The 13,354-nt window shown below is 36.7% G+C and overlaps 1 protein-coding gene across 2 annotated transcripts in view; it reads right to left on the reverse strand.

Moving 5' to 3' along the window:
* The window catches only part of Glra3 (glycine receptor, alpha 3), a 646,799-nt gene that overhangs the window by 584,869 nt on the left and 48,576 nt on the right, over positions 1-13,354 (reverse strand). For both annotated transcript variants that reach the window (XM_063274983.1, NM_053724.5), the window contains exon 3: positions 1,244-1,311. In XM_063274983.1, the coding sequence (XP_063131053.1) occupies positions 1,244-1,311 (68 nt within the window). The remainder of the gene's footprint in view (positions 1-1,243; positions 1,312-13,354) is intronic.

Genomic DNA, 13,354 nt, shown 5'->3' on the forward strand with positions numbered 1-13,354 from the left:
AAATCTAAACAACTGAAAGAAAAAGAATCTCACAGTCTATCACTTACAAATCAGATATATTTCATAAGAAATTTCATTATTATATTGGTCTGAAATGTATAAACGATTGGAATTTTCTGATAATAGATTTAAAAAAGATAATTTTCAAGTATTTTATATCATAGTTGATTTAAGACTACCTGGGATACTAATACGATTTTATTCTTGAAAGTTTAAGAAAGCAGTATAACTAGGTACTGAAAGAATCATATAACACTTGTTTTTAAATGTTGGCTGTTTAGTAATTTTCCAGTTCCTCAGGAGTTCAATGACATATTTTTGTCTTGGTATATCAGCTAATCTTCTCTGTTAATGTTATAGATCAAACAAGAAAATAAAACACAATATTTTACATTAATAAAAAGTAATACAAACAAAGCTGATCTATAATGATTAGCTTTCTCTTCTAGGGCCTTATTAACAAATTTCTATGGTTCTCTTAGATTGCAATCTAAAAATGGAGCCACAGTTATAAATGTAAAATATACAACAGTTATAGATTTGTAGGTTATTTTAGTTTTGGGTTGGTTTTGATTTTGGTAGAGTTCTGAGCCTAAGTCTTCAGTGCCAGGATTAGCACTGACATGAAGCAGGATCTCACCAGCTGTATTTTTCATTTACTTATTTCTTTCATTTTGATAGCATTTCATTACATTTCCTAGGGCAGCCTGCAATTCACTCCGGATGCCACATAGCATTTGAACCTGTGATCTTCTTGCCTCAGACTCTAAGTAACTGGAATTAAAGGCCTGTACCTCTACAACCAGTGTCTACTATAAATCTTTATTATTATTTGGGAAAGCACTTTTTTCACTTGAAAAATGAATTTAGGAAGATACATAAATATTGGTATAAGTAGACTGTAAGCATGCAGAGTAATTAAATATCAAGGTATTTACTTGTATGCATACCGTGACTATTAATGTGCACTGGAAATAAATAATCTGGTAAAGTTTTAATTTAAAATAGGAATTTAATAGTATAGGGTTGAATTAGGAAGTTCCAATATTATTTGTAATTTTTTAATTCTCCAGTTAGGTGGACATTTCTAGACAGCTATCATTATTTACAGTTTAGAGCAATTTAGTCATTCCACTAATTTCATTTATCAAAATCTCATTCCATAAAATTAAGTGGTAAATTCTCGCTAATGTAATTGCAAATTAACCCAGTATGAAACTTGATACAGGGTGGATGGGCTTACCATAGTCGTCTCTGCGATGGAGCCAAAGCTGTTTATGAATATGTTGCATGTGACATTAACTGGAGGACCTAATAAAAAAGAGAGAAAAACATCATAAAAGCTGATAGATGCTCACTTAAAATATTTTCAAGTAATTCTGTGCTTTCCATTTAGGTATTCTTTATTTGTTCATAGATGTGCAACACCAAAGGCAGTTACTCTGGAAATCTGGATGTAAAACCTCAAGGTTCATTATATCCTTTGAACAGTGACAATAGCTAGTATGTAAAATTTATTCTAATGAATATAGAAAATGCATGTGATTGAATATATGTAAAAGTCTATTTTCATACTCCACAAAGACCAAGTGGAACCAATTCTGGTTGCTCTCAGGCTCTGTAAGGCAAGAAGGAAAGGAAAAGATGGAGTCTACTTCCTTTAATCTGAAATTTGTAGTGGTTTTGTGACTGTCTAATAAATATAGTCTATGAGTTACTTCAGAGACATTCTATTGTTCTTTTCCAGGGGATGTTTTTCTGTCTCTAACTGACTCCTAAAATCTTGTTGAATATTAGGAATACCACGTAATTATATTTATATTTTAGCTAGACAATGTATGGTGTTACTGTTCCAGTCCCATATACACATTTACCTCCCATCCATACTTTTTACTTTTCATTATTATTATTATTATTATTATTATTATTATTATTTGTTTTATTCTTTGTTGATGACTAAGCTAACAATGTTTTCATGTCACTGCAATCTTTTCTGTAAGCTTTCAGGTGAGAATTGTTGGACAGTAGTTTTCTGAGTTCCTTAAGCCTCTACTTACCTACTTTATCAAGGAATTTCTATGTTTTGGAGGATAGGCCTCTTTGCCTTGGCTTTCTCTTCTTATTAGTACAGGGCACATACCAAGCACCAGAACTGGCTGCTTCAGTCTCGGTTGGGTATGCCCATAATCCTCCACTCCTACATAACCTCCATAGTTCTCAGAACACAAGAGAGTTTTTAAAAGCTCAGATCTGTTTACTATATTGTACAGAATAACTTGAAGTTTAGAACAATAGATGGCAAAATCGGTTTCTGATTGTTTTCAACAAATGTCCAGGAAATTAGGACGGTACCCAAATGTGTTCTTAGGCAAGTCAATTATCGAGTAACTTGTAGCTTCCAAACAGGCCGCACAGGAACAGTTCTCTCTGGAAGCACACTGTCTAAAGAGCTCCAGATGTCTGCTCTTTGGAAGATACAGGCATGATGCCGCATTTCAGGTTATGGTAAAGCTGGGCAGGAAGTGGAATTTAAATGTCTTTTGATGTTAAATAATTCTATCATCTTTTCTTCAGTAGATACCGCCTAGATTGTTACAACTTGTGGTTTAATTCTATGATTCTGAAATCTAATTTTGACAATACTGCCAGTGTTTTATCCAAAGGGGAGAATCCCCACTCAACCATTCCTCAGCTCCCTTCTAAATGCCTGATTCTTCATTTATGATAACTTCAGGGAATTTTATTTTATTCGGTCCATTTATTCACTTCATTAAACAGCTAAGGTCTACATACAGCACATGGAGGATTTACACAGAGGTAATAATGTAACAGGGTTCAAAGCGTTGGAATCAGTTAACTCTTAAGTATTTATTTGTCAGGTTTAGGACATTATTTATTCCAAAATAATCCAGGAGTGGGCAATATTCTACCATTTGTAGCAGTAAGATATCAAGGATATCAAATGTAATAGAGAGTTTTGTGGAAGAGTTGGAGGAAGGATTGAGGGAGCCAGATAAGTTAGAATGAAGAATGTGGATTAGAGTCAACTAACCTGGACCCTTTGGAGCTCCGCAAGACTGAATCACCAACCAAGGAGCATAGACTGGCTGTATGTAGATGCACATACATATGTAGCAGATGTTCAGCTTGGTCTTCATGTAGGTCCCCCAACAACTGGAGTGGGAGCTGTTTCTGACTCTGTTTCCTGAATATGGATTCTGTTCCCCTAAATAGGCTGTGTGTTTGGTCTCAGTGGGAGAGGATGCTCTTAGTCCTGCAGTGAATTATTGTGTCAGGGTGGGGTGGTACCCAGGAGGGATCTCCCCCACCTAGAGAAAAGGGGAAGGAGTGGGAGGAGGAGCTCGCTTGTAAAGGGGGACTGGGAGGAGCTGGGCTGCGATTAGGATGTACAATGAATAAATAAATAAGTTAATGGGAAAAGATCTAGGCATGTGTGTGTGCCTGTAACCATTGGAGATAAGTTGGTTTTAGTATCTTTCTGGTTACTATAGTCTAAACAGCAAACTTTCAGTTCAGTGAAAGACATTGTCTCATGGCAAAAAGATAGCATCCTCTTCTGCTGTCAATGCTTGGGCATATGGAATGCACACTTACATACTCACATGCATACCACACTCACACACACACACGTGGACACACACACATACACGTGTGCATGCACACACACACACACACACACACACACACACACATGCACACACATACACTCCAACATAACAGCAAAGAGAGAGATTCTTTACCCTAAAGTTATTGAAATAGGATATTTAATGGTGTAGGTGTACATTCTGATGCTCACACAGAAAATAAGGATTGAGTCTTTTCTTTATATGTCTCTCTATACCCCAAGCACAATAGTATTTTTTAATAGCCTATAGCCTATACAGAGTTAAATTTTTATTGAATATCATTCATGTTTACTTTCAAACAATATTATAGCAATTAAATGTTCTCCAGATGTATTTTTAACTTATCTGCAAGTTCTGAATGTGCTATTATTGTCTCTAGTTGATGAGATGATTGAATATAAAGGTTCTAGAATGGCATGAGGAAACACAACTGTACTTGCAGAAGAACAATGTTCAAAGGAAAAGTAGACTTTTATACATAGTAAGGAAAACAAAATAAGCTATAAAGTACTTATAATTTCAATTCATTTCTTAGACAACCATTTTCTGACATTGATGATTGTATTATGTATTCCACGTAGTTTTTCATGTTTGTCATTAATTGACTGCAAGGTCTGAAGTGCCTAAATTACCTATGAATGTGTGCAACTTAGTGATACCCTAGTAGTTTCATTTTTCTTGGACCCTCAATCTGGGACTTTTCTCTTTTTTTTCTCTGGAGCAGTACAGCCAACCTGTTTGTATTTTGCAAATCCCATCAGAGGACTGAAAAGTGTTCCCACGGCCTTATTTTGTGATATGCTCTTTCATGGTGCCTATTTCTTTTCTGTAAGGTCATTTCTTCACTTTAATTGAAGAAGCCTTTTATTGTATTTTTTAAAATGTTACATGAGACTATGAATCTTTTAAGCTTCCTTACCTACAGAAGCATGTGTGTATTACTTTCATATATAATCTCCAGTTAGTTTCTCTTACAAAAAATTAGCTAGAAATAATATTTTGCATCTATGTTTTAATGTCATTCCTCCATTTTCCAGCATGGGCATAGAAAATTAGAAAATAATTCTTTGTGATCTTTGTAAATGACTTATTTTCCTATCTAAAGTGATGTCAGCTAAATATGATTATCATATTTAGACTTGTAGATGAGTTAAAGATACACTTGAATATTTAGATTGATGTAAAATGTTAGAAACTGAATATGACATAAATAAGAAATTCTAACTATGTATGAGTAATAAGATTTTTTAAAATATACTGTGTTTGGGATATGGAAAAGACTTAACCTTTATTTTCTGTGTGAGTATAAAAACATATGTCTATACCACTAAATGCCTTACTTATGAACCCAAACCAATTAAAATGTTGATTTTTGAATCCCAGTCCAATTGGAGATGTCTACAAAACTCTCCTACCCAAGGCTAAGAAATCATGCAGAAGAGGAGGTAGAAAGATTGAAAGAACCAGAAGAGTTTGTTATGAGAGTGTGTCTCCCAATTATATCACAAGCTAGACTCATAAAGTTTTATCAACATGATGCCAAACATGAACTCAATATGGACATACCAATGAAGTCACCAAAATAGACAGACATCAATGCTATGCAAGGAACTATAAACAATTGTGTAAAGCTGAGAGGGAGAAAGGGAGTCATACCCACGGAAGAATATAATAAATGGTTGTCTAGTTCTAAATGTCAGCCCTGAAATCATACATACAAGTAATATTATATGACTGAATAGGTTATATTTTGAATTTATATATATTTACATGCATATATAATGTAATAACAATTAGTGAATGAAGAGAACATAAATTTGAAGTGCAGGAAGAGATAAATGAAGATTTTAGCATGAAAGGGAAGAGAGAAACATTCTAATTACATTTTAATATCAAAAATTAAATTAAAGAGGAAAAATCAGATGAAGACAACTATCTTATTTAGGTGACTTGAGGAGAATGAACACCCTAAGTTTTTGGTGTTAAGAGAAAGCAGAATTTGTTCTATCATTTCGTGGAAAGATAAGTGCAAAGTCACATTTAACTGTTAAAGATATGCTTTTCTCCTTTTCAGCCCATGTAAGTCTAAAGGGGTAGATTCTGAACATAGACACAGGGTAAAACATTCACAGTCTTAGAAAATTAGCTGTGGATCCACTTAACACTCAAACACTGCTCTTTTCTCTTACCAATTACAACTACACAAGTCTCAAGAGTCATTCTTTACTTTCATATGAATTACATTAGAGTTTCTCAATTTTCCTTTAGAAAAGGAAAACCATAAATTTACTAGTATTGTTGTAGTTCACTTTAAAATAAAATGCAGATGGAGGTACATGTGTGTTGCAGAAGACTGTCTAGGAAGTCTTAACAGGACTAACGGCCTCATTCATTTGTTGAAACTGAGATTAATAAAAGGGAGGGAGATGACTTTCCTGCCTTTAATCTGTCATAAAGGGCCTTTGTTGTAAGACTTTGATTCGCACTATGCATTGAGTGAAACTGAAGTATTCTCTAATTATTTCCCTTTAAAAATTAATGATTTTATTTATTACACAAATGCTGCTCCTTCCCAGTACATCCTCCAAGAGTTCTTTCCCCCTCCATGCTCCCCTTCACCTTAGAGTTCCCCCTTAGTATTACCCCACCGTAGGGCACAAGTCTCTACAGAATGAGGTGTATCCTTCCAGTTAAGGTCCGTCAAGGCAGTCCTCTCCAGTGTAAGTGCTATGGCCCTCGAACCAGCCCCTGTATGCTCTTTTGCTTGGTGGCTCAATCTCTGAGAGCTCTCAGGGGTCCAGGTTAGTTAACACTGTTGGTTTTCCTATGGGGTGCCATCTCCTTCAGTTCCTTCAGTCCTTCCCTTTACTCTACCATAGAGGTCCTCTAATTATTTCTAACAGCATCTTTTAAATATGATTTCAGTCCACAAAAGTATGAATAATAGCAGAGAAAATAGTTTAGTAACTTCTACCTTAACAAATTTTCTTGAGAACAAATGCTTCAGGGCCTATGTTCATCACCCCACTAAGGCTCAATAAGGGTTTCATTTAATACCATATTAGGAAGAGAAACTATGGGAATCGCTTTTTTTTTCATAAAATATGGTAAATGTGTCCTATGTCAAGCAGAGGTTTGAATAAAAGCGACAAAGAATTGTACAAGGAAACTAACATGTTTTTACAAAAGAACAAGGAAAAAAAAGGAAATGTGGCCAGTTACAGTTCTACAAATAACATCCCCTGCTATCGTAATATTCTCTAATAGGATGCAGAAAGTTCTTTGTAAAAGTAAACAGTTGATTTGGTTTTAATTTTTTCTTGTTATCAGATAGTTACACTACAATTCATAAGAGTAACATAATTACACTCATAGTATTATCAACAAAAATAATTTTATGGTTGGTTAGGGATCATCATGATATGAGGGACTATATTGAGGGGTCACAGCATTAGGAAGATTGGGAACCACTGCTTTAGCTAAACAATAGTATTTTTTTCTTTTTTAATGACAAAATAGGTAACCATTTAATTTCTATATTAAACATATCAAACTCAGAGTTGGGTATATGTGTGTTTTAGCCAAATGATAAAGGCATAAAATACCTATTCTATTAACAACAGATTTTCATTTATTAATACAAATTTTACTTAAATGAGAAAATTATGAGTATATTACTCAATAATGAAATAATTAATTATGAACAGGTTATTTCACTTTTAAATTTGATCTTGGGGTGGGTCCCCTCTCAAAGGCAAGGGGGAGGAGGAATGGGATGATAAACTGTGAAAGGGGTAACAAGAGGGGAGCAATGCCTGGAATGTTAATAAATGGAATGATTTCTAAAATTTAATTTGAAAATAAATTAACTGCCAGTTCTTAGAGATCTGAATTTTATACTCTGTCATGTCAGATATATGTATATTTTTTGCCTGTGTGTAATGTACACAGTACTATTTGATGTTCAGTGGAGTATTTAATTGGTTTGTGCAATCTTCCCATAGAAGAAAGAACACCAAGCCCTAATTGCAGTTTTCAAAAGTACAGCACATTCTCAATCAAACTACACACTCATATGCAAATAAGATTGATATGTATGACATTTTGAAATATTAAAATAAACATCAATTTGGTTATAAAGGTCAATGTTTTAGATCATGAATTTTCACAAGATATCAGTGTTTGCATTTCATGATCCTTTTGTGGCCTTTACAGATTCTTGACCATGTGACTGTGTGTGTCCTGATTAAATTGTGTCATCATGCCACAAGCTAGAACTACCTTGGAAGAGGAAATGTCAACTGAAGAACTGCCTCCACCAGACTTGCTAGAGTAAGCCTGTGGGGCAATTTCTTGAATGACTGATATGGGAGGGCTGCCTCTGGATGTCTGCCATGTGTTATATAAAAACACAATCTGAGCAAGCCAGTAAGCATCATACCTGCACTGTTTCTGCTCCTGCTCCTGTCTCCATGTACCTACCTTGGCTTCACTTTATTTTGGAATGAGGCCTGCATGCAAATGGGCTCTTTCCTTCCCAAGTTGTTTTAGGTCCTGATGTTTTACTACAGAAACTAGAAGTAACTAGAACAAGGATGTATCCTTTCTCTGTTGTGAAATCCCTAATTTTACTGATGGAAAAAGTTTTGGAGGATTGGATTTAGGAGAATTTTTTAATAATTCCAATATAATACACAATGGACCTGACTGTGGACAGTACGCATGAGACAGAATAAGAAACATCATGTTTTAAAGAAACTGTGTTCTACTCATATGCTGGTCCAGGTCAGATAAGCCTGCAATTTTGGAGCATACTTTTTATCTTAAGCATTGCTGTATCTCTTGAAAGATTTTATGGAGTATGAAGCTCTGAGAAGATTGTAAATCTACTTGCTATCACAGACAGCACCTGCTTAGCAGTCCTTGGCCAATCTGTTACTCTCTGTGCCAATGTGAAAACTGTTATATCTATCGAATACACCCTATGTTTAGCAACAGAGCGAATAACTGCTACAGCATCCATATGGCAAACTGTGTTTCTAAATTGTTCATTACTGCCGACATCCTTGGCCTGAAAAGCAAATAACAGGAGTTGCAGATGTTTTCAGAGGCAATTTTTCTTTTAAATGTCCTTTAAAGACATAGAACATGGCTTTTAAGTTTAGAGATGAAATGAAGGCAGAATATCAAAGTGCAGTGCAGAGACTTGGGGATGATGTTATTTTTAATCACACTGGAGAAAGTGTTCATTAGGCCAATGTAGAGCAAACAATTAAACAACTCAAATGTTCATCACAGTAACTCTGAGGAATTTTTATACAAGTGACAATTAGAGTTAGAGAGAAAGAACAACGGTATAAAATATATATCGGTGAAGATTGGAGATTTGATCTTTAAAAGTAAGGTGAGAGTCAAACAGAGAGGATCAAGATTAGTAACAGTGACAAGATGTAAATTCCAAGAGTGGCTGCTACAGTATTTTCATTAAATAGAGTGTTCCTACAGTGATTAAACTTGCATTTGTTGTTCAGATATTCTATGAAATGGCTTTGAGTTTCAGATGATCCAATTTTTTACTTCAATAAAACAGACTTGAAAATGGTTTTCATTCTGTCTAGAGATCATGATATTGCCTAATAAAAATGAGAATTAATTAATGTACCGAAGAAAATTGAAGCAAGTTTATGTGTAGTTTAATGACATAAGAAGTTAAAGGCTGTTAAAGATGGTTGACAGAAGACATAAAGCAACATGTTATGTGAATGCAAGTGAAGATGGGGAGTAAAAGGATCCACAGAAACTTCCTTCTTTCTCAATTTCTAAGAAACAAGCATGGTCTGCTATTAGTTGGCCTAAGGGAACTATTGATACTGTTTTGACATTGGTTCCCCAAAACTGAAGCCTTCTTCCGAGTGTTGGCAAGCTTGATTACTAGGAACTCTTATGTTTTTCTGTGAAAAATACAGAAATGATATAAGTAAGGAAAGGAGAGTCTATTTGGCTCACACTTTTTAGGGATACAGTGTATCTCTAGGCATTTTGGCTGGATCCAGCTTGGGCCAGGTGGCAGAAACGTTAAAATATGGCTTCCTCATAAGTCTATAGAGAAAAAACTGAGGTGAAGCTTGCTCAATACAAGCAACCCTTCCTTCAGCTAGATATTATGATCTGAAAGTTACATCACATCCAACCATCTGAAGACCATAAGTTAAAACAATAGTGACTACAAGGAACACTTCAAATTTGAACCATTATACTTGACAAAACTTAACTTTACACCAAGCAAAGAACCACCTTGGAAAGCCTTTCTTTTCCAATTGTCTTTTAAAGAGGGAAAACAGAAAAATAAGAAACATACCCCCAAAACCTAAACCCCACCAACAAGCAAATTAGATCCTCCCAAAATTAAACACACAAAAACAATGAGAGTGAAAAAGAAAGAGGAAAAACCAGGTGCATGATGCTCATGCAAACCGACTCAATTTTTCTGAACTTAATTGTACTCTACTTCTTATAAGAGATTTGGTGGCATATTTTCTTTTCTTTTTGGAATGAGTATTTTTTATCTTTATTAACTTGAGTATTTCTTATTTACATTTCGATTATTATTCCCTTTCCCGGTTTCTGGGCCAACATCTCCCTAGCCCCTGCCCCTCCACTTCTATATGGGTTTTTCTCCCATCCTCTCCCCAGTACCACCCTCCCCCCAACAATCACGTTCACTAGGTCTTCAGTTTTGGCAGGACCAAGGGCTTCCCCTTCCACTGGTGCTCTTACTAGGCTATTCATTGCTACCTATGAGGTTGGAGCCAAGGGTCAGTCCATGTATAGTCTTTGGATAGTGGCTTAGTCTCTGGAAGCTCTGGTTGCTTGGCATTGTTGTTCATATGGGGTCTCGAGCCCCTTCAAGCTCTTCCAGTCGTTTCTAAAATTCCTTCAACGGGGGTCCCGTTCTCAGTTCAGTGGTTTGCTGCTGGCATTTGCCTATGTATTTGCTGTATTCTGGCTGTGTCTCTCAGGAGAGATCTACATCCGAATCCTGTTGGCCTGCACTTCTTTGCTTCATCCATCTTATCTAGTTTGGTGGCAGAATATGTAGGAGCCACATGTGGGGCAGGCTCTAAATGGGTGTTCCTTCTGCCTCTGTTTTAATCTTTGCCTCCCTATTCCCTGCCAAGGGTATTCTTGTTCCCCTTTTAAAGAAGGAGTGAAGCATTCGCATTTTGGTCATCCTTCTTGAGTTTCATCTGTTCTGTGCATCTAGGGTAATTCAAGCATTTGGGCTAATAGCCACTTATAAATGAGTGCATACCATGTGTGATTTTCTGTGATTGGGTTACCTCACTCAGGATGATATTTTCCGGTCCCATCCATTTGCCTATGAATTTCATAAAGTCATTGTTTTTGATAGCTGTGTAGATATACCATATTTTCTGTATCCATTCCTCTCTTGAAGGGCATCTGGGTTCTTTCCAGCTTCTGCTAATATTACTAAGACAGCTAGGAACAAGTGGAGCATGTGTCTTTGTTATATGTTGGGGCTTCTTTTGGGCATATGCCCAAGAGAAGTATAGCTGGGTCCTCAGGTAGTTCAATGTCCAATTTTCTGAGGAACCTCCAGACTGATTTCCAGAATGGTTGTACAAGTCTGCAATACCACCAACAATAGAGGAGTGTTTCTCTTTCTCCACATCCTTGCCAGCATTTGCTGTCACCTGAGATTTTGATCTTAGCCATTCTCACTGGTGTGAGGTGAAATCTCAGGGTTGTTTTGATTTGCATTTCCCTTATGACTAAAGATTTTGAACATTTCTTTAGGTGTTTCTCAGCCTTTCGGCATTGAATTCTTTGTTTAGCTCTGAACCCCATTTTTAATAGGGTTATTTGTCTCCCTGTGGTATAACTTCTTGAGTTATTTGTACATTTTTGATATAAGACCTCTATCAGATGTAGGATTGGTAAAGATCTTTTCCCAATCTGTTGGTTGCCGTTTTGTCCTAAACACAGTGTCCTTTGCCTTACAGAAGCTTTGCAATTTTATGAGTTCCCATTTGTTGATTCTTGATATTAGAGCAAAGCCATTGGAGTTTTGGTCAGGAAATTTTCTCCACTGCCCATATGTTCGAGATGCTTCCCCACTTTGTCTTCAATCAGTTTGGGTGTATCTGGTTTGATGTGGAGGTCCTTGATCCACTTGGACTTAAACTTTGTACAGGGTGATAAGCATGGATTGATAAAGCATTCTTCTACATGCTGACCTCAGGTTGAACCAGCACCATTTGCTGAAAATGCTATCTTTTTTCTTTTTCTTTTTTTTATTAACTTGAGTATTTCTTATATACATTTCGAGTGTTATTCCCTTTCCTGGTTTCCGGGCAAACATCCCCCTAATCCCTCCCCCTCCCCTTCTTTATGGGTGTTCCCCTCCCCATCCTCCCCCCATTGCCACCCTTCCCTCGACAATCTAGTTCACTGGGGGTTCAGTCTTAGCAGGACCCAGGGCTTCCTCTTTCACTGGTGCTCTTACTAGTATATTCATTGCTACCTATGAGGTCAGAGTCCAGGGTCAGTCCATGTATAGTCTTTAGGTAGTGGCTTAGTCCCTGGAAGCTCTGGTTGCTTGGCATTGTTGTACATATGGGGTCTCAGGCCCCTTCAAGCTCTTCCAGTTCTTTCTCTGATACTTTAACGGGGGTCCTATTCTCAGTTCAGTGGTTTGCTGCTGGCATTCGCCTCTGTATTTGCTGTATTCTGGCTGTGTCTCTCAGGAGCGATCTACATACAGCTCCTGTCAGCCTGCACTTCTTTGCTTCATCCATCTTGTCTAATTGGGTGGCTGTATATGTATGGGCCACATGTGGGGCAGGCTCTGAATGGGTGTTCCTTCTATGTCTGTTTTAATCTTTGCCTCTCTATTCCCTGCCAAGGGTATTCTTCTTCCCCTTTTAAAGAAGGAGTGAAGCATTCACATTTTGATCATCTGTCTTGAGTTTCATTTGTTCTAGGCATTTAGGGTAATTCAAGCATTTGGGCTAATACCCACTTATCAGTGAGTGCATACCAAGTATGTTTTTCTGTGATTGGGTAACCTCACTCAGGATGATATTTTCCAGTTCCAACAATTTGCCTATGAATTTCATAAAGTCATTGTTTTTGATAGCTGAGTAATATTCCATTGTGTAGATGTACCACATTTTCTGTATTCATTCCTCTGTTGAAGGGCATCTGGGTTCTTTCCAGCTTCTGGCTATTATAAATAAGGCTGCGATGAACATAGTGGAGCACGTGTCTTTTTTATATGTTGGGGCATCTTGTGGGTATATGCCCAAGAGCGTATAGATGGATCCTCAGGCAGTTCAATGTCCAATTTTCTGAGGAACATCCAGACTGATTTCCATAATGGTTGTACCAGTCTGCAATCCCACCAACAATGGAGGAGTGTTCCTCTTTCTCCACATCCTTGCCAGCATCTTCTGTCACCTGAGATTTTGAACTTAGTCATTCTCACTGGTGTGAGGTGAAATCTCAGGGTTGTTTTGATTTGCATTTCCCTTATGACTAAAGATGTTGAACATTTCTTTAGGTGTTTCTCAGCCATTTGGCATTCCTCAGCTGTGAATTCTTTGTTTAGCTGTGAACCCCATTTTTTTAGTAGGGTTATTTGTCTCCCTGCGGTCTAACTTCTTGAGTTCTTTGTATATTTTGGA

Source organism: Rattus norvegicus, chromosome 16 (genome assembly GCF_036323735.1).
Source record: "Rattus norvegicus strain BN/NHsdMcwi chromosome 16, GRCr8, whole genome shotgun sequence".
In the NCBI taxonomy this organism is placed as follows: Eukaryota; Metazoa; Chordata; class Mammalia; order Rodentia; family Muridae; genus Rattus; species Rattus norvegicus.